Source organism: Perognathus longimembris, chromosome 1 (genome assembly GCF_023159225.1).
Source record: "Perognathus longimembris pacificus isolate PPM17 chromosome 1, ASM2315922v1, whole genome shotgun sequence".
NCBI classification, from domain to species: Eukaryota; Metazoa; Chordata; class Mammalia; order Rodentia; family Heteromyidae; genus Perognathus; species Perognathus longimembris.
This window is the reverse complement of record NC_063161.1, coordinates 74,669,153-74,696,003: the sequence shown is the minus strand read 5'-3', so window position 1 is coordinate 74,696,003 and position 26,851 is coordinate 74,669,153. Positions and strand designations below refer to the sequence as shown.

Here is a 26,851-nt window from a genome sequence, read left to right as displayed (position 1 = left end):
AGACATAGTGTTCTGAAATTCTTTCTTAAGACTGACCCTCAGAACTCCACGTGAACAAGACAGAGTTCAGCTCTCATTAAGGGCAGCAGTGGGCTGGGGATTTGGCCTAGTGGCAAGAGTGCTCGCCTCGTATACATGAAGCCCTGGGTTCAATTCCCCAGTACCACATATACAGAAAACAGCCAGAAGTGGCGCTGTGGCTCAAGTGGCAGAGTGCTAACCTTGTGCAAAAAGAAGCCAGGGACAGTGCTCAGGCCCTGAATTCAAGCTCCAGGACTGGCAAAAAAAAAAAAGGGGGGGGGGCAGCAGCATCCGTCAGACCCAGGACGACAGAACTGGTGGGTGAGCCTTATGCTTGTGAGGCCATGGTGTGGGGTGGAGACAAGGAAGCGGCCAGTGCGGCTGGCTCTGTGCACAGATGGCTGTGGCCAGCGAGGGCCCGGAAGCCCACCCTCTTCCTACATGCCAGGAACTAGACAGGGCTTTCAGTGTGGAGTTTAATTCTACCTCATTAAAATCAGTAAGGAGAAATCAATGCCAATCAATGCGATTTCTTTGTATCTTTGCTAATCATGGCTACCTCAAGGGCAACCTGGTATCTGTACATCTGCTGTGTCACAAAATTCCTGATGCCTGCCTTGTAGGTAGGAGGAAAAAAGCATTCATGTCTGATATGTATACAGTATCTCTCTCTCCATCCATTCATCCATACCAATACACATACATGTATCTACTATATACATATACACATACAATATGTAATAACCACCACACACATATATATACATCAATAGTATACAGTACCTACATGTCTGTGAGTATACTTTTTCACTCATTGGCTAGTGCTCTACCAACTGAGCCATGCCCCCAAACCCATGTATATTATATGCACACACAAATATATAGTAGCATGCAGTATATATGTATATATATATGTGTGTGTGTCCACATACAAACATGCTATGCAGTATCTGTGTATGTGTATACACATAAAAACACACTGAAAGTTAATATACAGTATATGCACATATGTCTATACATATGCACATATGTGTGTAGAGGGGTCTGTCACATGTTATATGTTGTGCATGTAAAGTCTGAATGTTTTTAAGAAGCATTGAAAATCTCAGCTCAAACTAGGAGTCCGTGGATGGCACAGGTGGAAAGGTGCATTTCCCAAGTGGATAGACTGGAAGAAAGGCCTGTAGCTCTGATCTCCATGGTGACTGGCAAATTGGTTGCTGTGCAGACCTGTGGAGGGCCCTTGCCCTCCTCCCTGCAGGGCAGGCCTGGAGCAGCACATCCTGGTGGCCCTCCCAGTGAGGTCTTACCTTGGGCTGAAAGGCTCCCTGCAGGGAGCCAAAGGGGCCCGCGGGCGTGACCATGGGGGGGATGCCGGACACTGCAGGCGGGTACGAATGGAAGAGCTGTGGCCAGAGAGAGGGAGAAAACCGCTTTAGCTGGAGGGGAGGGACATGCCAACCCCTGCCCACAGAGCCACCGGGGGCGCCGGAGCACCACCACCACCACCTCCACCGCCGCGACGCGATTAGAAGCCAGATGGAGCGATATCACATAGACGTGCCATGAATGGTGAGCTCAGAAAGTGAAAAGTAGTTCAGAATCAATCAGCCAACAAACAGCGCCCCAGGTGAGGGCATCATTACCAAGGAACTGTGCTCGTTATTAACCGGTAAATCGCACTCGAGTCCTAAGTGGCTGGGGGTCCTGACACACAGAAAAATCACAACAGCGACAGGAAAAACAGGCCAATGGGCCGAGGACAATGCACAGGAAATTACAAGTTAATTAGAAAGAAAAAGAGTTTAAAAAAAAAAAAGGACAGAACAAGAAGCAGGTCTTTATGAGTTGCCAGGGTTTTATACCATTAAAACTCAATTAGTGCTTTTAGATTTTTTTTTAATAGTTTGATGAGAAGGGAAGATCTCCGCAATCCTGGCTTCATTAGGTCTGCCAGGCAGTTCCAGAGGACAATTTCATGATTTTCTCTCTCTCTCTCTCTCTCTCTAAGGGACTGCCGTGTGCCATCCGCGGCGATTCCTGTGGCACGTGGATACAGAGGCACAGGGATGTCAGCCATCTTCCCCGACTCACAGGGCACGGCAAGTGGGGCAGAAATGACTATCAGGGCACCTGGGCCTCAGGCACCAGAGGCGCCTTTGCATGTAAAGGGGACTCCTGGTGGCCAGGTCAGCAAGCAACCTGGAGGGGAAGGAAGCTGCCTCTGCCAGTCACTGGTTATGCCCAGGCCTGAGACTGACCACTCAATGAAGGATGATCTCAGTGAGGAATGAAGTGCCTGAGGCCATGGGCTCACTAAGGAAGGATATAACTGAGGGGAGAACAAACATAGCAAGGCTGCACATACACCTTCCTTGTGCATGTACCAGTACTGTGTGCTGTCTGTGTCCTTTGGATTTTGTACTCAAAGCTAGCACCCTAGCACTGGAGCCACACAGCTCCACTGCAGCTTTCTGTCAGCTAACTGGAGTAAGATTTGTCTGTCCCGGCTTTGCTGTGAGCCTGGATTTTCAGATCTCAGCTTCCTGAGCAGCTAGGAGTACAGGTGTGGGCCACCATGCCCGGCTTGGATTGTTGCTGAGAAATCCCATTGCCCTGGTACCCTGTGTATGGCATTTCTGTAAACTCTGTCCCTCATGGTCGGTAATACATCAAAAATACAAAAAAATGAACAAGCTTTTCCCTCTGTTTACTGTCTGCTGCTGTGGTCCTGTCTGGCTCCGGAGCACACGTTCTGCCTATCACCCCAGATCTCATTTCAATGAGGAAGTGAAGTTTTCCAGACTAATTGATATTGAACTAAATCCACTTAAACAGCGATTGCAAGCCAAGTGCCCTCATTTAAAACTGCTTTTAAGTCTAAAATTGTGTTTAAGATACTTGAGCACACTGCATTTTAATTCTCCTTTAGAAGACCCTAATCCCCTACCGGGGAGACTGAAGTGTCCCACATCTCACCCGAGTTCCTTCAGAAAGCAGAGGAAACCCACATGCGCAAATGAGCCACACCGAGATGCTCACACTCCTCCCGCTCTGCCTCTGTGTGGGCCTTTTCTGTCTATGCTGAGAAGCTGGGGGGCCTCGCTGGCCTACTGGGGCCTCATCCTCTCGGCTGCTGGCCTCTCCTGATCTGCTGTGGTTGACCACACTGCCCTTCCCTGAAGATGTGGTGTCCCTTGGGAATGAAACATGAACATTCCAGAAACTCAGGTCTCCACACAATTCTCTACCTACTCCTGGGAGCACAGAGCGTCCGACTCACCCAAAAACTTCCAGTAGGAATTATTCTGGGTCAGTGGGTCTACGATGGAGGGGCCCATGCAGAAGGCAGACCCGGAGTGATCCCAGATCTCAGGCTCCTGAGGGGCTGTGATTATAGGCGTGAGCCACTTCTGGGCTTCCAACTCCCTCTCAAGGCCCCCCCTCTCACTGCTTTTAAGACTTCTATGGTAAACTATTTCACTGATTTGCAACCTTTTCCAGTCCTGACTTCTCGGCTACTCTCTTGACTAATAAATGTCTACTCCATCATGAGACACTAGCTGAACACCAAAGCAAGAACAGCTGTGCACTGAAACCAAAATGGCTTTGCTAAGTACTCTGCCCCTTTCTCTGGTTTTGCTTTTAAAACTGAGTGAAAGAAATTTGCACATCCTCAGAAAAAAGGCTGCAGCATTCACTCCGTCACTAAAGATCTCACAGCGAGGTGCTTGCAAGTCTGTATACCGAGAACCTCTTGCCATAGAAGGAACTGAGCATACAATTTAGGCTGGCACCAATTTGTATTCCGGGACATGGTCTTGTATGTGTATAAAATGAGCTCTTTTCCTCCCTTCTTTTAAAGAAAATAAAGACTGTCTCTAAAGTGGAGAGAATCGTGCTCATTTCACTGTGGGGGTAGTCCGGCCATGTGAGAGGACATTCTCTACTTTGTCCACAATAAAGGCACATGTTTCTGCAGAGCTCACATAGTAAGGGATGCTCTATGCAAAGCCAGGGCTTTGAGCTGAGTTCCAGGAGCTCTGTAATGGCACCGCAGTGGATGGCTCAGGGCCTGGGACTTGAGACTCCTGAGACTCGCAGGAGTCCCCCATGTTTCTGCAAAGATGCCCCTGATTTCCAGGGGAGCCCCCTGAGCACTGCATCTCAGAGGTGTCTAGGGTCTTTTGATTCAGAAGCGGATGCTGTACGGTTATCACAAGCAAGCGAGTGACAGATGAGGAGCTGTGTGAAGTTGGCTTGGAGGAGAGAGCGAGCCACCAGCTGGGGATGGGTGGGTGGCAAGGACACAGAGACACGCGCGCATGGTGACAGGAAGGTGTGTCATGAGGAGGAAGACTCACACTGTGCCGGTAGAAGGGGTCAACCTTGGTGGGGTATTTGTCAAACTGCAAAGGGATCAAAGCAGAAGTTACTCCATCGGCATTTCCCTCACTGCAGCAGTGCACACACGACCCTACACAGGCTTTGGGGGTGCCGTGATATCACCAGGTCCCAGGCCCAGCCACTCATGAGTGAGAATGGCACTGCCAGGCAGCCCTCGGTGGTCCTCACTGTCCCAGACACACCTGGGCCTTTCTTTCTAGTCTCTGTGTAGACACAGGCATGGAGCAAACATGGAAACTGGCCAGCACAGGCAATTATCCTGATCAATGCCAGCCAGGGAGGCCAGACTTTGGTCCGATTTACCTAAGAATTCCTTCCATGCCATTTCAATTTTACTTCTGCTGCAGAAAGACTGTCTTCTGATGTGTGTAACACTGCAACCTGGACATTTTTTTGGAGCAGAAAATAAGGGGGTCTCTTTCACTCTCTCTCTGGTAGTGGGCCTAGCTCTCTCTCAGCTTTTTTGCTCCAGCCTGGCATGCTATTGCTTGAGCCACAGCTTCATTTGCAGCTTTTGGCTGGTTAACTGGGGATAAGAATCTCCTGATTTTGTTTGCCCTGGATGGCTTTGAACTCGGACCCTCAGATCTCAGCCTCCTGAGTAGCCTGGATTACAGGCGTGAGCCACATATGCCCAGCCTGTGTCTGGTATCTACTGCTCCCTCTAAGCAATGTTGCCCTCTGGGTGTCCTGACCTTAGTCTGCTGGATGCTGCACATTTGAGCGGCAGCTGTCAGGCCAGCAGACCCAGGCCCAGTGTAACAGGCAGCTTGCACGCTAGCATGGAGTCACAGAACACAGCTCACCCACAAAGGAAAGCAGGGTTTGCTGGAGGAAACCTACAGTGACCACTCTTCACTTTAATATTCCTCTAGGTAAAGGTAAAACTTACAAGGCAAACTTTAAAAAGCCTTGAGATCAGGTATATCCTTAAGCAGTAAACGTTAAGAGAGCATTCTAATAAATACTTATGTCTAGAGAGAGAGGCTGTATCTATCTCAGGATATACGTGGCAGTTCTAGCTCATAGAACAAATGCCGTGGGTAGCTCTGGGGGCCCACACCAGTCCTGTGCAGGCTTCAGGGGCCAGGGGCCACAAGGTCGAGGCCCTCTCCTGCAGCCTGCAGCTCCCGTGCCCCCTGCTGTATCTTCACTGCTCTGGGGATGTGTGCGTGCAGCTACTGGGGTGACACCAACCAGAATGCCCAGGACAGCAGCGCTAACCCTCAAGGGCTCACTATGGTGGCCGATCCGACCACATGGTGGGGGCAGGCAAGGCCAGGGTACCCAGGGGCTGGGCCCTCCCCATGCAGCCTGTCCACACCCTCCCCCCCCCACCAGTTGCACCCTGCTTGTCCTCACATTTCTGCCTGGGGTACGCACCATGGGAGGTGCTGGCGTGGGCATGATGGCGGTGGGCGGGATGGCGTGGGGGAACGGCGTGAAGGTGTGCTGGTGCGTGTGCTGGTGCGTGTGCTGGTGCTGGTGCTGATGCTGGTGGAACTCGGTCCGCAGGTAGGGCGGGGGGCCCAGGGAGGCACCACGGTCAGCACTCTGGGACGCCAGGAAGCGCGTGTTCAGTTCCTGCCGCAGGATGTCTTGCTCTGGAAGAGAAGAGGAGGGAACTGTGGAGGACATGTGGGCTGCCACGGACATCTCCTTCCCAGGAGGACACACAGGCGTGCTGGCAGGGCAGGGGCTGGCCAGGGATACCCAGGGACAAGCATGGACAGGACAAGCACCTGGACACCTTCAGCTACCCCACCGGCTGCCCAGAGACAGGGCCCTGGTGACTGGGGTAGGCCAGCCAGCCGTGGGCCCTGGGTGTGCCCTGTTCTCGCCAGGCTTGGCTGGGGCAGGTCACGGGCCTGCGTGTGCTACATTCTTGCCACAGATGTCTCAGTGAGAAGCCAGGGGTCAGTGGCGGACATCAGGGGCACGTGGCTGATGGGACAAGGATTCTGCGCCCTCTTCAAGGGGCAGCAGCCACTCTGCGGTAATGTGCCAAAGGCTGAACATGGCCAGATGACCCCGTGACCCTGACCTGACTGACACATGTCTAACACTGCATCTGGTTTTGAAATTTGGGGATACATAATCACAAAAAGATTTTCCTAGCAGAGAAAGACCATGCTTCACAAAAACCAGGCCTCAGGCTTTCAACTGGCATTTTCACTCAAGCTTGATGCTCTATCACTTGAGCCACAGCTCCACTTGCAGCATTTTGCTGGTTAATTGGAGGTAAGAGTCTCACAGACTTTGTTGCCTCAGCTGGCTTTCAGCCTGGATCCTCAGATCTCAGCCTCCTGAGTAACTACGAATACAGGCGTGAGCCACTAGTGCCCAACACAAACCAAGTGAAACCTGGGACCTCTACCAAGATCTTGGGGGGAACAAGACATGGGCCTGGGAAGCTGAGATGTCAGCTTAAGGCATGCATCTGGGTGAGCAGGTGTCCTGGGCCATCTCACCTGAGCCAGCGCCCCCATAGATATCCCCCCCCTCCAGTCATCCTACCTGAGTAGGTGCCCCCGGCTGCGTGTCCGGGCACCGGCAGGCTCCCTGACGTCAGCGGCGGTGGAGGAGGCAAAGCCGTGGGTGGGGCAAACATATTGGGGTGATGCGGGTGTGGGGGGGGCTGGAGGGTGGGTGTGAAGCTGTGCAGGGGGCTGTGGTTGGGCAAGGACAGGGGGAATGGGGAGGCAGAAGGATGGTGGGAGAGGTGAGGAGGGGCGGGCTGGGTCTTCGCCGGAGTGCTGCTCCTGCTGCTGCTATTGGAGGAAGAAGAGAAGAGTGAGTGGGCCACAGGCCTGCCTTAAAGAAGGGAGGAGGCCCCTCTCCGTCTGCAGCCGTTCAAGGCGTCTGTCCTGCCTCTTGAACTCGGGGCCTGGGTGCTGTTTCTGAGCTCCTTTTGCTAAAGGCTAAGGTTCTACCACGTGAGCCACAACGTCACATCTGACTTTTTGGTAGTTTATACACCCCAGTGTCAGGATGGCTGTTTGTACCTGAACCTCACATGCCTCCCACATCCGTTTTCATAAACCAACCCTGCCTTTGAACCCAGGGCCTCTTGCAAGCCAGGCAAGTGCTCTACCACTAGAGCCATGCCCCAGTCCTTTCTCTTCCTTGAGGCCTGTGCCCCTCTCAGGGGCATGTCCACAGATGGAGGACAAGATAGCCTACAAGTGCTTTCCTCCCAGGAAGCGGATCTCAGTCCACGGGGGCAGCTGGGGGTGGGGGAACAGGGGCCAGCAGGAGGGGGACGAAGGTTAGCAGTGGGGGGGTGGGGATGAGGGTCAGCAGGAGGAGGGGGATGAGGGTCAGCAGGTGGGGTGGGGATTAAGGTCAAGAGGGAGGCGAGGACTCACCTTAAGCTATTGACACTTAGGCTGCTGCTGGCGTAGGCCGACAGCGGCTGGGCCAGGCTCTGGGCTGGGTGGGTCTGCACCACTGGGAGGCTGTGGTGAGGCAGCTGGGCCGGGGACGGGGGCCTGGGCGGCCGGGGCACCTGAGGCTGCGGGGCGGGCTGCAGCTGGGCCTCTGGGGGGCCCTGTGGAGGCTGCGAGGCAGGCGGCGGCGGCTGGGGAGTGGCTTCTGGGCGCTGCGCGTCGGGGTCCCGCGATGGCGGCCGGAGTGGGGGCTCCGCCGGGGGCTGGGGACGGGCTGGGGGGACCTGATGACAGGAGTCTTTGAGCACTGCAGCCTCAAGGAGAGGCTCTTTGCAGCAGTCCTGGCTCTTCTCCTGGCTTCTCTCTAGGCCGGATATCTTCGGGACAGCATCCTGGCCACCACGCTCGGGCAACGCACCAACTCCCAGCTCGGGGTCTGCAAGGCGGAGAGCAGATACAACGTGGCAAGTGAGTCGGGTGCAGGGGAGAAGCCTACCCCAGGGCATGCCACCCTCCCTGACGGCCACCACGGCCTTTGGCCCTGTCCAGGACAGAGAGGCTGGCGGTCAGAGGGTGGCTTCATGTGAGAGCCCATTCCTTCCTAGGTGCGGTCTTTCATGGAGCCCAATTAAGAAACAACGGCAGACAAAGAGAGCATTCCATTCCCCACCACAGACCTGAATACACAAAAGGGAAGACAGGGTGACAGTGATCTAACCACACAGTTTTTCCTGTGCCCCCCCCCACCCCGCCTACACACACACACACACACACACACACACACACACACACGCACGCACGCACGCACACACGTACATGCCAGAGTTAGTAAAGGCTCAACTTCCAGGCAGGAGCCAGGCCTCCTAGCGCCCACACCCAGCGCTATGTGGGGACAGTTTCAAATACAGACTCACATGGATACCTGGCCACCTGCACTGCCTCCACCTTTTATGTAATTCCCTGGGGCCCTGTGGGGTCCCCCACTGAGATCAAGGGACAGAGGCAAAATTCATCAAGCATGCAACCAGTACAGAAAAAAGATGTTCTTGGGTAGATTTAAAAGAGCATTCAAAGAGCAAAAGACTCCTCAGCCAGGCACACGCCTATAGTTTAAGCTACTCAGGAAGCTGAGACCTGAGAGATCTCTCATCTCCAATTAACAAGCAAAAAACAAAACAAAAAAAAACCCCAACAAACAAACAAACCCACAAGTGAAGCTGTGGTTCAAGTGGTAGAGTACCAGGTCTTGAATGCAAAAGCTCAGGGAGAATAGTGCCCAGGCCCTGAGTTCAAGCCCCAGGACTGGTGGGTGGGGGAAGACCCGTTCATATGTCTCCCTAATGCTTATCCCTTGTGCACTTCTGTACATTTGCTCAGGAAGTCATCTTCCCCTTGCTGCCTTTCCATCTCCTGTCCATCACATCCAGTGCCTCTCCCACACTGACCGCAACACACTTCCCAATCTCATCTTGTCTTGTACAGTATGCTCAGAATTCACCATAGGCTGAAATCTGCTGGGGTGGAAGGAGCTCAGTGTGTGCAAATGGCCCTGTCCCTTCAAATGCTGCCTTCATTACCCTCAGGAGGCTTCGGCAATCTCTCTCCTTGTAATCAGAATGCACTGTGCTTATCATAAAAGAAATGCAGATGACAACTACACTGCATAGACCACATGGTAGAAAGAGTGAATTTACGGTCTGTAAAATATGTGTCAATAAACTGGACTTAAACATTTTTTTTGTAGTTGTGCTGGTAGATTAGGGGAAATGGATTTGATTTTGACACAGGTTGACCCAGATCCCTGGGGTTTATTTTATGCTTCCTTGGGAGAACAGTCCTCTGATGTCACCACGTTTACCTGGGGGGTGAGGGCCACAGGCTGCTGCCACAGTGGGGCGTGGATGCAGGAGCCCTATGGGGAAATGGAGGAAAACTACATATATTTGGTTCAGGTGTATAGAGTCCCTGGAAGTGTCTACACAAGACACTCAAGAAACCGAAACTGTGCTTCTGCCTGTGGGGTCTTAGCAAGAAGTTGAAATCACAGATACAAAGTTGGAGAAAGAAGTGTTTTACTCTGCACAAAAATATAAGAAAATGGGGCAGGCACCAGTGGCTCACACCTGTCATCCTAGCTACTCAGGAGGTTACAATCTGAAGATCACGGTTTGAAGCCAGCCCTGGAAGTCCTTGGGACTCCAATCTCCAATTACCTAGCAAAAAGCCAGAAGTGAAGCTATGGCTCAAGTAGTAGAGCACCAGCCTTGAGTTAAAAAAGCCGCGGGACAGTGCCCAGGCACCTCACACTGTCGCTCCCTTCCTGTTCACCAGGGCTTTGAGAACTCTGGGAAGTTCTGTATGCCTGCAGGCATGCTCACAACATAGTTCATCCCGAGAGTCAAAGGAAAAGTGCTGTAAAGAACTTATTGTCTTATGAAATGGCCTTGGGGTCTGGCAAGGGTGAGACTGGACGTGCGGAGCTTTGAGACCTCACCACGTCCACCTGCCACACCCACCATGCAGGAGACCACCAAGGGCCATGCACAACCGAAAGCTAGTCATGGCAACAGCTTTCTGCACACAGAGAAAAGCTCAGTGTTTTGCTTGAACTGTGGGGGCACACTTAATAAGAGGGGCGCCGGTCAGACAAAGCCGTAAAAAAAAGTTACTGTGTACAACAAAAGCACAGTATGATCAGCAAAACCCAGAATACAAGGTCAGCCGCTGGTGTGCACAGATCAGAGACACCCACACGCGCTCCTCCCACCCCCGTACCCCGCCATCCACCCATGCACACTGACACACCAACATTCCCTCATCCACCTCGCCATCCTGTGGGTAGTCTTGTCACTTCCTGCATTTCCTGCGATGAATATGCACTGTTCCTGGGAAAGTAGAGAGGAAGGGCGCCATGTTCTACACCTTTCCTCCAAACTGGATGAAGCCAGGTGAATATTTGCTCTCTGAGGTGAGCACACCATCACCTTCCGTGCTTCCTCCACCATGGCTCTAGCTGAGCAGGCGGGAGGAGCAGGAAGAAGAGCAACGGAATTCTTCAATGCACAGTAGTCCTGCTTCTGCTCCCCATACCTCCTTATACTGTAGAAAGTTCTAACCCAGATAACTCACTGCAAAGTCATTACTGTATCAAATCAACCACATCTCAAAGGCATCAAGAAAACCCTTAGGGTTGTGAGTCATTAGTCAACGTAGCCATCCATCCGTCATCCATTCATCCACCCATCCACCCATCCTTCTATTATCTTTCCACCCACCCATTATCCATTACCACCCATCCATCTATCACCCATCTCCACCCATCGATTGATCCACCCATTCCTCCACATCTATTATCTTTCCACCCATCTACACATCATCCATCCATTTACCCATCTTTCCATCTATGCATCATCTACCATTCCATCTTTCATCTATGCATCTGACTATCATCCATCCATCCACCCCCCATTCATCCATCTCTCCATCCATTCCTTGATCTTTACCTCTGTGCATGTCTGATCCATATTACCAAGAAATGGACATGCCCTCATTTCCTATTACTCCCTCTCAGAGCTACGAACCTCCCATCACACTGGATGAAGATTGAAGCCAAATGAGAACAACCTTGACTTTCAAGCAGGGGAGTCACTAAACATTCAGCACTGAGAAGCCCACAGACAGGGAACACCAAGTTCCTGTCACCAGAGACTTAAGTGATTTTGTGCTGCGAGCACTACCCACTACTCAAATACCGTCTCTTGTCTATTCTGGTACCTCAATGAAGTGTCTTCATAAGCCTACACTGGCTATGCTGTATGTACTTAATAACATTCAAATAAACTACACTACTAAACTATTTTAGCCATAGCTGTAATTCCCCGCAAAGTCTTGAGATTCTTATGTCTCCAAACTGGGTATTGCCAGGGTTTTGGCAGGAAGGCGCTTGTCCTGTCCAACACATATCCCTTTATTTTCCTCCTCCTCTCTGTTTCTTCAAGTCATTAAACAGGGGCTGGTTTGCTCCATTAGCGGATTCAATTACTTGAACGAATAGAAGGGTGACATTCAGTCTTACATTTCTTCTCGGTCACTGAAACTGTACAAATAAATGGAGGAAAACCCACCGTTTGTTCAAGGCAAATTAATTTTCCAACACTGCAAGAGTGGAAGATCAGGGCATGAAGGGTGTTTGGCAGGGCTGGAAGAGATTCCATTTTGTGCCTGTCATGTCGTGTAAACATTAATTACCATCTGGGAGGCTGAGCTCTGGGCTCAGGTCCTGTCACAGCCTCCGAAGGCCTTGGAGGTTACTATTGAGATCAAAGTCCTAACGAGGAATGTGTGTCCCTTGCATCAGCCAGAACCCTAGTGCCTGCTGGGAAAGCTGTGTGGAGGCCAGCGGGCGGAGGCTGTTCTTGGCGAGGTCAAACTGGCGGACATCTAGTTGGCCACTCTCTCCAGTCACTCTCTCCAGTCTCCCCAGTCACTCCGAGATGGAGTGACCCTGACAGGATTCAAGAAAAGCCACACACTGAAGATGGGCATCCTTCAACCCAAGTTTCAAATGTATTCCACCTAAGTCTAATACACATAAAAAGCACCACTTCCCCGGGTGCAGTGGCTCTTGCCTACAACCCCAGTGATTTAGCATCGATGGGAAGGATCACATTTGGAGGCCAACTTGGGCAATCAAGTTTTCCAGACCTAACTCAAACTGAGCATGGTGGTATATATCTGTAAACCAGGTAACAAGAGGCTTAGATAAGGACTGAATGGCAAAATCAGACTGCACAAAAGCACAAAATTCTACCTGAAAAATGACCTGAAGCAAAGAGGCTGGAAATATGGTTCAAGTGGGAGAGCCCTTGCTTATAGAGTGTGAGGTCCTGAGTTCAAATCACAGTATTGTGCAAAAATACAACAACCCCAAACACGGGTTCTGATGCTCAAGAGAGCAGAGTCTCCTACAGGTGGGGTGCCAGCGCTGTCCCGGTGAGGGGAGAGGCCACTGAACACCCCTGGGGCCAGTACAAAGAACGGGCACGGCCCAGCCAACCTGGGCCAGTGAACAGCTTGGCTCTTTTGTATGGTCACGGAGGAGACACAAGGAGGGCCAGGCTGTGAAGAAGGAAAAGAAGAACAAGAGACACAGGCTGCCATCTACCAGGGTGGGAAGGGAGACCCTGAGAGACCACAAGCCGTGCCGCTCAGGGCCACACAGAATCCCACCCCTCACTTCCCGCGAGGCCACAGTCGGAGGATGAAAAGGAGATGCGGCCTGGTGGTGGTGGTGGGGGGCTGGCAGCTGGGACGGGAGGAAGAGGACGACATGGAGAGAAGCGCAGGGAAGCGGAGCTCAGCAGCATCCTGTGCCTGCCTGGTCCTGTGCCACCTGCAATTAGTGCTGTCTGCTGTCCGTACCCTGGGGATCAGCCGAGGCCAGCATCAGAGGAGCTGTGTGATGCAGGTGCACACCAACGAGCAAACGGAGGCACAGAGGACGAAATCTCATGGCCACGGGAGTTGGGGAGAAGGCCCACGCTTGCCAGACACCCAAACCCCATTGCTCTGTGTGGCTGCTCTGGATGGGGCCAGCGCTGACTTAGTGCCCCCCCCAATCCTCCCTATCTGTCCTCACCCCCTTCCCCAGCCCTCCCCAGGCTGTGGTCGGCACTGCAATGGATTGGGGGGTCCTGGCAGTCCAGTGTGGAGGAGGCCGCACTTGCTGGCTTTGGGGTCAAGTCTGCCCTTGGCTGTTCCTCGGCTCTCGCCCGCACACAGATGGTCTCTACCCCCAAGAGACAAGGAAGGGCACTGGAGGACACAGGGCCCACTCAGGAAGTGATCTCCCGGGCTTGGCCATATGGGCCCTCACTGGTGATCTGATCATCCCGTCATCATGACAGAGTTGGCAGCCACCTTGGCACCGCCCATGTGCCGTGGCACTGCCCATGTGTGGCTGCGTTTGCAGCCTTACTAAGGCACAGGGCTCAGTGCTGAGTTACCGAGTCTGGGGCAGACTGTGAACACTATTGTGGGCCCGTGATGGGCCTGTGAAAATCGAGGTGCTGCTGGAAACGGACCAAGTATGTTCTGAGCCACGAGACACCGTGGATCTCATTGGGGCCAGGGTGGCTATGGTGAGAAAGGAAACGTCTATCACAGGCTTGAGTTCCAGAAAGTTCTGGGAATATTGGGGAGTGAGGCTCAGCACTGTGGGCAGGTTGGGGTTGGGGGGAACTTTGTTTCTGGCTCGTGTGTGTGTGTGTGTGTGTGTGTGTATGCACTTCCCACTCATCACCCCACCCCACCATGCCATGATGGACTGACACCTCTAACACCTCTGGCACTGAGAGCCAAAATAATCCCCCAAAGGAACACTGGGCCCAGAGTTCAAACTCCATGGCCACAAAATACGTAATAAAAGGAATACCCCACATGACCCTGGAAAAGGCGTGGAACAGTGCCCAGCACCGCCAGGAGTTCTCCAGTGTCTCACCCGTGCTCTGTCCCTGTAGGCCCCACATCCCAGCCACGCCCCGTTTCCCAGCCCCTGGAGTCCTAGCTCATGGAGGAACACACATGGCCTGGCAACTCCCACGTCTGGCCAGTGCCCGTCTGCCTGCGTTCTCACGGGCCACCCTGCTCCTGGGTAGAGATGACAAAACCACTGGGGCTTGTGGGGGCTGGGTGCTTCCCAGCCCTGCAATCTGTTTGCCTTGCTCACATGGGGAATGCCACAGAAGCCTCTAGAAGGAATCCACGGCAGTCCTTCTACATCTCAGGGGCACTCTCAGGCGGTACGATGGCCGCCTCGTGTCCTCTCGCCTCCTGGGAGGATCGGGCCCACAGGCCTGTGCTATGCTCATGGGCCAAGGGACCCTGCATCCCAAGGCTCTCTGCAGTGACTGGTGCTCTGTCACAACCACGGAGTGCACCGGAGCCCTTGGCGCTTTCAACTCGCTGCTTGTCACCCGGGGCCTTGGGCTGCCCGTGGAATGTTCCATATTTCATGTCACCTCTACACTAGGGCCTGTCCTGGGCACACCCATTCACATACCCGGCTTCTTCCCCAGTGGAGGCCACCCTGCCAGGCACCCCACGGCTCCAGTGTCCAGTCCTGTGGCCAGCCGCTAGCCTCTTTCAGGCTGGAGGGTTGGACACTTGCTGTTTTTTTTTTGTGTGTGTGTGGTTTTTTTTTTTTTGTGCCAATCTCAGGGCCTGGGCGCTGTCCTTGAGCCTTTTTTTTTTTGCTCAAGGCTGGCACTTTACCACTTGAGCCACAGCGCCACTTTCAGCTCTTTAGTGGAGATAAGTCTCATGGACTTCCTTGCCCAGTCTGGCTTCAAACTGCGATCCTCTAGATTTCAGCCTCCTGAGTAGCTAGGATTACCGACACAAGCCACCAGCACCCAGCGGGCACTTGCTTTGTCCTAACCAGCATGCGTGACAGTAAATTACATTTCACTATAAAAATATTAAACAAGTACTTTTGTTATTGAACAACAGTAACATTTACTACACTTTGCATGTTAATGCACACAACTATCATTTGTTGGAGAAGGCTCTCTCAAAGCCCTGTATTTCTTTAGGCTGTAAGCATGGTGCCCACCGGCGGCTGAGTGCTTGATTTCTTTAACCACATAATAATCAATTTGCAAAATTCTAAGCAAGTTTCTTTATCACTGCAATTCAAAAGAGGGGGAAAGAATCACCATAATGAGAAAAATACTCAATAAACAATTACACATTAAGCCAGAAAACTCATGTCTCTTTGGAGTCGTTTCTGTAATTGGACATTATACAATAAAGTAACAGTATATAATGCGAGCAAATGTGAAATAATTGGATGCCATTATGAAGTTGAAGGATCCATTCTCCATATATAATAAAACTAATGTTCTACTTTGAATCATAAAAGATTCTAATAGCTTGGTTATATTTGTATTAAAAAAAGTAGGGCAAAACTAGGCAGAGAACGCTGCAGAGAGAGAAGGGCCCGGCTCGCACGTGGCAGGGCCTCTGGTGCTGCCTGCATGCACACTTCCTGAGAATGAACACACTCTTAAGTGCGGGGCGGGGGGAGAGAAAGAGAGATGGAGGAGGGAGGGAGGAAAAGAAAACATAAAACAGGGGGCTGGGAGTATGGCCTAGTGGTAGAGTGATTGCCTGGGTTCGGTTCCTCAGCACCACATATGCAGAAAAAGCCAGAAGTGGCACTGTGGCTCAAGAGGTAGAGTGCTAGCCTTGAGCAAAAGAAGCCAGGGACAGTGCTCAGGCCCTGAGTTCAAGCCCCAGGACTGGCAAAAAAAAAACCAAAAAAAAAAAACAACGAAAACATAAAACAGTTGTTACCAGTGGACAGTTCTGCCCAAGCTACTCCAGCTAAGTTCTCAACAGAACACTGGGTTTCAATCCACAAGTATGGTCCAAACCCAAATAACTGCCACCAGCAAATAACTGCGCAAGCCACAGTAAGGATCCTAAGCCACGGAGAACTAGAAAGAAGGAAAGAGAAAAAGGAAATGCTACAAAGCGCTCAGCAGCGGTGGACTGTCCAGGAAGAACTGAAGGATGAGGACAAAGCCCAGGGCCAGGACAGGGGGAGGGGGGCCAGGAGGACGGGGAGCTGGACTGGAAAGATGGCCCTATGCCACACAGCAGAACCGACCACAGCAAGCCAGACAGATGCACTTGGAGAAAACAGACTTACCAACAATGCAGGTCAGAAAGGGAAAGGAAAGGAGGGAGGGAGGAAGGAAGGAAGGAATTAGGAACCTGCTGCAGTCAGGAGTCCCCAATGAAGAAGCTGGCCGGGCCACTGGCATGGAACTTGACGGGCACCTGTAGAGCGAGCTAGCTGGGCCACGGGCCACCAAGCCACCAGCTCTGGGATCATTTAGAATGCTGGATGGTGGGTATGGGTGTACTCAGGAGGCTGAGATCTGAGGATCCAGGTTCAAAGCCAGTCCAGGCATGAATGTCCCCGAGACTCTTATCTCCAATGAACCACCAAAAAGCCAACTTTGTGGCTCAAGTGGTAAAGCAGCAGCTTTGAACAAACAAGCCAAAGGATAGAACCCAGGCCCTAAGCTCAAGTTCTCGGACCAGCTTGCACATATGCGCAACACACACACACACACACACACACACACACACACACACACACACACCCCCAAAACCTCAGAGAACCTCACCTCTCAGTGGGAGTGCACAGCCCATGCATGTGCACGTGTGCACAGGTGCACACACAATCCCACAGTTACTGAGCCTGGCCTCTGGTGAACTCTGAGGCCCTGGGTGCTGGCCTCACTCAGCTGGCCCAGGCATGCTCCTGCAGGAGGTGGCTGACTTTAGGCCAACAGGTCCTCCCCGGCCCAGGGACTGCCCACCTGCTCCTCTTAAAGGGGCTGTGCAAGCTGGGAGGAAAGAGGGAGGGAGGAGAGATGGGAGCTGCTCTCAGAAGAGCTGAGTGGCTTGTATTACACAGGGAGATGACAAGTGACTCGGCCTTTGGTAACAATTAAAGTGTATAAGGGGGCAGAGGTTTCCTGAGGGCCACTCTGTAATTCTCTTGAAAGTGCCTGGCCCTGGGTGCCATCACTAATGCCAAAACCCAAAACCAAACCCCAGCTCTGTTGCTACATCCAGACATGTCGCTGGAATCATACATGGGAGCTTCCCCTAGCACTCGGGAGGCCGAGGCAGGAAGACCCTGGGCTCCACAGTGAGACCCTGACTCTGCCTCACGTCCAAGAAGAAGGAACGAAAAAGAATGTCACCAGAAGGAGCCTTCCATAGAGAGCATCTTTAGTTTGCAGTGCAAACTATTCTAGAATAGTACTATTAATTTACATATTAAAATGCTTCTTTTTATTGTCAATTGCCTGCAATGTAACCTGGCCACACTATAGTATTTTACTGCTCATCAAAACTGCCATAGACTGGGTGATGCCTTTTGTCCATCTTCAAGGTCAACTAGGTGGCTCTGACACCACTAGGGCTCTGCCCCTGTCCTGCCTGCATTGTAGGGAGTTTTGAAGCTGGTTCTATACCCTGCACGCTCCCCAGATCAGATTGCAGCAAAGAAAACGCCAGCCAGCCCCATCTGGCCACCAGAAACATAGGGTCCCGAGTTGAAGGAAAAATGAAATCCACATTTTGGTAAAATTAGTTGGGGGTAGGGGTGGGGAGAGAATGGCCTAACAGTGCCCTTCCAGAAATCTCAGCCAAATGCTGTGATTCTACAGCCGACAGCCACTGGCTGAGCCGTTTCTATGCCACAGTGAGAAAACTGGACTCCAAAAATACACCCCCTCTTGTCGGGCACTGTGGCTCCCACCTGTAATTCCAGCTATTCATGGTAAGGATTGAAAAGCTAACCTAGGCAGTCAAATCGCCGAGACAGCAAGCATCAAAAGCTGTACTGGAGAGCTGGCACCGTGGGCAAGAAAGCTGAGTGCGAGTACCTGGGTTCAAGACTTCATGCTAAGCAGAAGACAAACCCAAATGAGAGCACATCCTTGCCAGTGTAGACCAGAGACCGGAGGCCTGATCCTACTGGCATTCCATGACCCTGGAAACACCGCCCTGTCTGTTTCCCTATCAGCGGCAGAACAGGAGATGGAATGGTCCTTGGTGCCCATCGGGCTTGAGACAGCCAGAGACTGGTAAGGGGTGGGCAGATACTGGCAATGGTTGAGCACCCAACACACAACCACAGCGCTCCTGGCTCTGGGCCCCTGGCCCCCTTCCCGACAGCTCAACACAGCCATGACCTGCTGGGTGGAAGAACTCAAGGGGAAAATATCACCGCCAGCAACCCCGAGAGCACCAGTGCCCAGAGGCCAAGGCCCGGCTGCTAGGGGACAGGAAAAGTCCCCGGAAGCTGGGGCTGACAGTGCCCTGCACATCCCCCTACCAATCCCCTCCTTGGCCCACTCCCCCCCCACTATGGGTTCTCTGCCACATCTGAGGGTGAGGGTCCTACTCTGGGCTCCTTGGCAAGAACCAGCCCCAGCCCTCTGCTGCAGGTGGTTTTCCAGGCAGTGTCTCAGAGTGGCCTCAGACCTCAACTTCTCCTTCTCAAGTAGCCGGAACTACAGAAAGGCCCCACCACATCTGGCTGGACCTGCTGCCTGGGTAGCTGGGAATGCATATAATGTAATGGACTCCCCAGGTCTATTTTTCCTCCAGACACACCACAAGTCTTGAGAAACAGCCAACATTATCTTGACCTGCGATCCTGAGAGGTCCAGCGTGGTGGTTTGTCTTGGCCTATTTCCCTTCCCTTGTGCCATGGCTGTGTTCCGTTGGCCCAAGAGAGGTCAACCAAAGAAGGAGCTGGCCTGCAAACCACCCAATGTCCAGACGGATCTGGGCAAACTGCAGACTGCCATTGCCTCCGCACGACCCGTAGAACCCCATGCTCAGACGCTAAGGCTCTCTTCTCCTCCCCGCCAGTCCTCTCCTCCATTAAAGCTGTAGCTGGGAATGAGTATTATTCCAGAATGGTGCACAAACCCATTTCTACCAACCTGCAAGTCTGTTCTGATGAGCAGAGTAGTCAGGAGGCCTGGGATCTGGGATGGCTGAGGCTTGCGTGAGCCCAGGCAGGGACAGCCTCCATCCTACACCCCAGGCCCTTGAGGGCAGGGTGGAGACTGGCCTGAGCCCTGTCCACCCAAATATTTAAGACCACAGAGAACAAGACAAACGCTAAGAAATGCTCCCAAAATTATCATTTGCTCCACATCTGTCTGCAGTAGTCATCCTGGCCCGGTTTAAAATCCAGAACATGCTTTTGTTTTTTAATGTGCCCGTGCTGAGGCCTGAATGTGGGGCCTCAGCCCTGTCCCTTTCACTCAGACTAGTTCTCTACCACTTGGGCCACAGGCCCCACTTCTGGCTTCTTAGTGGCGTGAGAAAAGCCATCTTTCCTCTCAAAGCAGCTTAGCTTAAAATCTGACAAGCAAGTGCACAGAGCAGTGTTTCCCTATTTATCCCTCAAACAGCAAGCCCTGCCCCTCTGCTCGGATTGGCTGAGCTCAGGTTTACAATGTTTGCCATTGGCCAGCTTGAATAGGATAAGATATCTTTATAAAAGGTGTGTCTGGGGGCTGGGAATGTGGCCTAGTAGTAGACTGCTTGCCTGGCATATAGGAAGCCCTGGGTTCGATTCCTCAGCCCCACATATACAGAAAAGGCCATAATTGGCACTGTGGCTCAAGTGGCTAGAGTGCTAGCCTTGAGCAAAACGAAACCAGGGAGTTCAAGCCCCAGTCTGGCAAAAAAGAAAAAAAAAAGTGTGTCTGCCCACTGAAAGACTTTGAGATAAGATTAACAGTAGCCACGCAATCTCAGAACCTGCCCACATCTGAGATACTTCTTGAACAAACTGAGGTTGTTTATGGCTGACAGTTCACGTACCCTTCTGCAGAAGTAAACTTAGCTGAGTTCCTTTCGAGATCGAGATGGTTTCCTTAGCTCTAAGCGACACTCAGCCATTTCTAATAGTGGTTAACTGGAGATGAGTGTCTCATAGATTTTCCTTCCTGTACTGGCTTTGACCACGATCCTCAGATCTGAGCCTCCTGAGTTGCTGGGATGACAGACGTGACGGGGTCTTAACAGCATTGCAGGACAGGAAGGGGCCTCACCTCAAACTTGGGGTCTCTGTGTGTCACTCCCAGGCCCCAGGAAGCTGATGGAGGCTGAGGGCAGTGCCTCTTTCATTCTCCAGGCTGCGGTGGCTCTCAGAAGCAGGAAGCCCTACCTGCAGCAATCCTGGGGGGCAGGCGGTCACAGAACTGTCAGCACAAAGCTGAGGAACCCCAGAGCACAGAAGGCGAGTAGGGAGGACACAGACTTGGAATTAAGTTGTTCGTATTCTCAGGTGTAAAGCCTCATCCAGACCAGGTCCTCTGTGGACAGGAAATCTGGGTGTGGTGGCACGGGCCTGTCATCCCAGCTCTCTGGGAGCACTGCGGTCCTCCTGCATGCAGCCAGGGCAAACGCTTGAAAACCATGGGAGAGCAAATAGTCTGGAGGCATGCTTCCAGTGGTAGAGTGCTCGCCTAGCAAGTGGGGTGCCAGGTTTAATCCCCAGGAGCAACCCCCTCAACAAACCCACTGCCACCACAAAATGCTGGTCTGTGGACGGCAGGCGCCTGAACACGGCAGTGGTGAGAGGGACTGATGTTCCACCATTGTGTGTGTGTTGGGGGTGGTGGTGGTGGTGAGATTTGTGTGTTGGCCTCAAGGGAGTCAAAATAAAACTCTGTGTGAGAGGCAGAGGAGCAGGGGAGGGGAGAAAGAGAAGAGAGGAGAGAGGAGAAAATGGACACAGGGGTGTAACTTGGGGCCTGGGAGCTGTCCCTGAGGTGTTTGGGGTATTTTTTACTCAAGTTGAATTCTACCTTTGCAGCCACAGCTCCCTACCCACTCTCTGCTTGTTCTGAACCAGGATCCTAAGAAAGAGCTCAGCCTGCAGAGTGGCTGGGAGGACAGGGGTGAGCTCTGGAGCTGGGTCACATTTGTGATCTTGCTCATCCGTCTTCCCCTGATGTGAAACAAGGTCTTCCTATACGTCAACTCTAGAAGAGTTCAGCCATGGCCTTCAGGAGTTTGCCACGCTCAAAATGCAGATTACAAAACCATAGCTTCCTCTTGCACGTCTTTGAGACTGTGCAAACAGATGACACAATGTTTCCGGGTCCCCTTGGGTTATTCACATGGTGTGTGTGTGTGTGGGGGGGGGTGTCTGCCTCTGCCTTGGTGGGTCCAGCCCAATCCTCAATGTGTTTTAGCCCAGACACACAGGGTGGCACTGGTGGGAGCTGCATCCTTTGGGGCCAGGAGTCACCCAGGTAAGGCCTTAATAATGGCCCCAGGTAGATTCCACCCATTCATGAGCACTAACTGCTGGTGGGGGTAGGGGTCCGCCCTCAGGCCTACTGACCTTCTTTGGCCTGCCTGACCAAAGGCTCCAAACGTGTCACTCACACTGTAATCCAGCCACTCACTCAGGAGGCTGAGAGCTGAGGATCGTGGTTTTGGAGTCGACACAAGCAGGAAAAGTCTGTGAGCTCTAATCTTCAATGAACCACCAAAAGGCGGAATGGAGATGCGGCTCATTGCATTGAGTGCCGGCCTCAAGTGAAAAAGTTCAGGGCATCTAGGCCTTGAGTTCAAATTCCAGTATTGGCACACAAAAGAAGAAAAAGAAAAGAAAAAAAGCTGAGTGGAAGGGAAACAGGGAAGGTTGGGCTTGGCTTTTAGAAGCTCTGGAGGAGGATAACCCAGCCTACAACCTTCCCACCGCCTGCAGAGAGCAAAAGCAGTGGGCCCCTCTGCAAAAAGGCCAGTGGCTTGGTTCTAGAAGATTCCATTGTAAGCCGGAAGACAGAGGTTCCATGGGGACCCCAGCAGCAGTGAGCCACACAGGGTGTCTTGCCCACCTTCCCTGCCGTACCATGTGTACCGTGCTGGGGCGTAGCACTACAGACAGCTCCAGGCCCATGTGTTGCTGAGTTTGTGCTTTTGTGTGTCCTCTCCCCTAACCGCCAGCCCCGGGGACCACAGGCCTTGAGGAGCGCCAGCAGCACACGCCCTTTCCCACAGGGCAGGCCAGGCGTCCCAAGGCTAACTCCCACACAGCAGGACTGGCGCTCAACCCCACAGAGCCAGTCACTCGCTCAGAGAGGGGGCGAACGACACCTCATAATTCAAAATGTTATTTTTATTCGGATATACAGATTGTATAGGCCCAACTACCCGCCTTGACCACTTCCCAGAGATAGGCAGATCTAGACCTCAAGTTTGACCAAGTCTGTGTGTGTGTGTGTGTGTGTGTGTGTACGTGTGCATGTGTGTGTGTGTGTATGTGTGTGTAGGACCTGAACTTAAGTTTTTGTTTAGCTTTTCCACTCAAGGCTGGAGCTCTGCCACTTGAGCCATGCCTTTACTTCCATCTCTTTGCTGGTTAATTGAAAAGTCTCACAGTTGTCTGCCTGGGCTGGCTTTGAACCTTGACCCTCATCTCCACACATCCTGAGTATCTGACTCTCACATCTCTGTTACTCCAGGCAAACTAAACCAGACCAGACCAGATTTACGAGACCTGACGTGTCGTAACCAGGAAGTTTGTTAACAAAATCCCTAGGTCACTCACATGATAAAGAGGCAGGGACCCCCAGATCTCCTTCACTCTCCCACGTAACTCCCACCATTGCCCTCCACAGCGAGGGTGAGGGGCTGCCACATCACCCCCACCCAGCCAAGCCATCTTTATAAATGGGGTGCTGAGGGCTGCAGCTGACAGAATGTTCTACGCTAATGGCACTGCGTGGGGCTGCTCAGGAGCCGGCCTGGTCCCCGCTCCAGTACGGTCAGGTCAGAGCCCCGTCTCCCTGAAGCCACGTGCTAGGTCCAACATGATTTTGGCCATCTCCAAGACACGCAGCTGCCCTGCACAATTCCACATTTCCCAAACCCATGGGACCTGAGACCAACCCAGTAGCATTGTGTGGCCACATCGCACACATATATACACACTCAAACACGCACACACGTGAGCACCTTGGAGAAATCTCTTGAAATCATGGAATTACTGAAAATGACCCACCCAGATTAAGACCTCTCCTGTCCTCCACCCACTTCCTCCAGCACATGAGAAAATAAATACAGGTTTTCAGGAGGGAAAGGAAGCCATCTTTCCTTCTCTCCTGAAACACAAGGGTGTTTGGTTGCTTGCTATGTCTTGCTTTTCTTTTTTAAATTTTTTTTGGCGGCATTTCTATATCAACACTGGGCCTCACACCAGCTAGACAGGTATTCAACCACTGAGCCACGCCTCCAGCCTGTGTACCGCTTTTGGACAGGCTCACTACAGAAGATCAGGGATGCTATTAGCCATCTATGATTACAGGGCTATATGTCAAGCACAAACATGGAAAGTAACTGCTGACATGTAATTAAAAATGCTCAAAGGATACACGCTCCTCCCAAGCCATGGGCATTTACCCACTTCTTATGGAAGCGCATTTGTAAACAGAAATACTGGTTTCAGAGCTGCCCGAGGTCATCTTGTGAATTTTTTCCTAGCTCAGTTTTCCAAGAAACTCATGAGAGGTAAATTATTGAACTCCAACACCCAGCATTCTTTTAGTGAAAACACACATAGGAGTATAGGGTGGTCCTTGCAGTCTGGTGTGTGTGTGTGTGTGTGTGTGTGTGTGTGTGTGTGTGTGTGTGTGTGTGTGTGTGTGTGTGTGTGAGAGAGAGAGAGAGAGAGAGAGAGAGAGAATACCACCTTTTACCTTCTATACACACCCCTAATGCACTCTACCTGGCAAATCCATCCCACAGATACCAGATGCCTGCTGTTGGGCTGGGGTCTTCCCATGAGCGAGTGGGCCCTGACTGGTCTCTGCCAGCTCCACCGGGCAGGGGAGGGTGGCAAGGTGCCTTGGCCTACCTGACCCTGTGGCTGGCCCTGGACATTGGCCATCAGGCAGAAAGTCCTCCTTCCCTGGAAGGGGGTACATGATGTCCTCTCAGGAGAGCCATCACATCAAAAAGCCAACAAAGCAGAAGCAGAGCACCCATGGGCACGTGGCGGGTGAACCATGCTCTGTGGGTGTTTGACCCGGAGGGGCCTGCCAGACCAGCTCCTATTCCTCATCCCTCTCCCGACCACCACCCCCCCCCGACCCCCGGCTGATTCCCTGGCCACCAGCTCCTCATGGGCACTCAGCTTTACTTTAGGACAAGTGATAATGAACTAATGAACTGCAATGGAGTTGGTTTGCAGAAGACAGATTTTGCCCACTGGGTACTGTGGCTCCCGTCTGTAACCTCAGCTACTCAGGAGGCAGAGACCTGAGGATCTCAGCGAGAAACTAGCACAGGCAGGAAAGTCAGCCTGACAATTGCTTTCAGACTCTACACACTGCGTCTGCCTGCAGTGGAGCATTGGGTCAGATGCTTTGGCCAGCCCTGGATGTTTGGCTGCTACCTGCTGTGGTGTTTTGGAATTTTTTGGTGGAATTGGGAGTTTGAACCCAGAGCCACATTTGCCGGGCAGGTGCTTGACTGCTGAGCCATGGCCCCAGCCTTCTTTTGCAATGGTTACTATGCAGTAGGGCTTCCTACCCTGCCCGGACCCGTGCCTGGACTCTGATCCTCCTGTTGAACCTCTGCCACAGCAGCAGGGCGACAGGTGTGCTGGGCCGCAGCTCTCCTGTTCCTTCCTTCCCACCAGAGCTGGGAGACAGCTTCCTTGGCTGAGATCCAGTCTTGTGGACTCTTCGGTCTGGGATGGCCTCAAACAGCCACCACAGCCCCACCTCAGCCTCCACAGAGCTGGGATAACACGAGCACATCATTGCACTCAACTACGAGTTAGGAATCAAGCTCATGTAGAGGCCTGGACTAGCCTTGAACCATGATCCTCCCATCTCAGCTTCCCCCAACAGCTAGCATTACAAAGAGGAGCAGGTGCCAGGAGTGCAGTATGCCTTGGCACTGGAGGGCTGGCGTCCATCGATGAAGAAGCCCTGGTTGGCTATGCTGCAGCCTGAATCTGGGGGGTCACTAGGTTATCTACCAACACCAAGGAGCTGTTCAGACCAAGACCCATGCTCTCCTGTGCTTCCCGGCACCCAGTTGCTTAGCCTGTCAGGTGCCGACCTAAGTCCAAGATTCAAAGGAACTGTTAGAATCGCACTTTTAATGTTTTGTCTCAACACACGTTAATTAGACCCCTGCTGCATACAAGATCAGGCAGTGGGGAGGGGCAGATGGCACAGGAGGGGGGTGGTCTCTAAGTGCAGGTGGGAAGCAAGAGGTGTGAACACAGGCACTGCCACGGAAGGGAAGGGGCACTTTGGAAGGGCAGAGCTGTAAGGCACAGGCTGGACTTTAAATTGTGTCTCTGTCTGTCTGTCCGTCCATGCGCCCCACTAGCACTGTGCTTGGACGAGCAGGATCTGAGCCAAGGTCACAGCTTTTGACTGCACTCACGTAGCGCAACTCTAACTACTGGCCTGGCTCTGCCAACCAGCCCAGGTGTGACAAGGCTCACCAGGTGGCTGGGAGGAGGAGGATGCTGAGTACACTCCTCCCCCCACAGCGGGGCTCCCAGCCCCCAGCCTTTCCCCCCCCCCCCGATCCTGGGAGCCATGGATGCCAAAGCCAGTGCTGGGCTCAGTGCAGGACAGCAGAGGGCAGAGGGCGGCAGAGGGCAGCAGAGGACACACAGCTTCTACATCAGCTCCCCACTGAATTTCCTACCCCTTTCTTTTTGGGGGGTTTTCCTCTGTGTTTGAGATGTGGTCCTGCTAGGTCGCAGGCTGGTCTGGGACTCCGGATCCTCCAGCCTCAGCCTTCCATTGTGCTGGGGTTACTGGCATGCACCACCATACCTGGCTGACCCACTCCTCTGCATGGTCAGTTTCTTATGGGCAAAAAACCTGCCTCTCCTTGACTCTGGACAATGAAATAAACGGTGGCCCAGGACGCCAGGACCCATTGGGCAGGGGAGGGGACCTGACTCACAAGCATTCTCTGAGCAAGTCTCTGCATCCTGTTCTCCAAGAAGAAATGGGGACTGAGAGGCAGAGAGAGGAAAGGGGGCAGGGAGGAAGAGGAGGCAAGGGGAGGGGAGAGAACAAAGGTGGAGAGGGAGAAGGTGGAGAGAAGGAGCAGGGGAGAGGGAGGGAGGGAGAAAGGAGGGAAGAGCAGGGGGACTCAGAGAGAGCACACCAGACTCAGGAGGCAGGGAGAAGCGCACGTACTTCTCAGGCCAGCCTTTTGCCAGAGGCACACGGGGACCGCAGGACATGAGACCTTGGCCATGGTGACCTCATCTCCTCACGTGCGGTCGGGAGGGGCCGCCTGGTGTTGTGGGCGTCCCTTCTTCCCCCGCCCCCCTCCCCCAACGGTGGTGTCATGGCCCGTCATACTCTCCAGGGCAGAGTGTACTGCGTTTCCCAAGCTGTCACGACCTGGTGTCAGCACAGCCACTGTTCAAA

General features: G+C 52.7%; 1 protein-coding gene across 3 annotated transcripts in view; it reads right to left on the bottom strand.

Annotated features, from left to right (window-relative positions):
• The window catches only part of Auts2 (activator of transcription and developmental regulator AUTS2), an 830,583-nt gene that overhangs the window by 15,488 nt on the left and 788,244 nt on the right, over positions 1-26,851 (bottom strand). For 2 of the 3 annotated variants that reach the window (XM_048369549.1, XM_048329291.1), the window contains exons 7-11: positions 7,797-8,253; positions 6,946-7,199; positions 5,791-6,032; positions 4,386-4,430; positions 1,332-1,427 (exon numbers count right to left, since the gene is read on the bottom strand). In XM_048369549.1, the coding sequence (XP_048225506.1) occupies positions 1,332-1,427; positions 4,386-4,430; positions 5,791-6,032; positions 6,946-7,199; positions 7,797-8,253 (1,094 nt within the window). The remainder of the gene's footprint in view (positions 1-1,331; positions 1,428-4,385; positions 4,431-5,790; positions 6,033-6,945; positions 7,200-7,796; positions 8,254-26,851) is intronic. The other variant, XM_048329288.1, reaches the window with a different exon arrangement.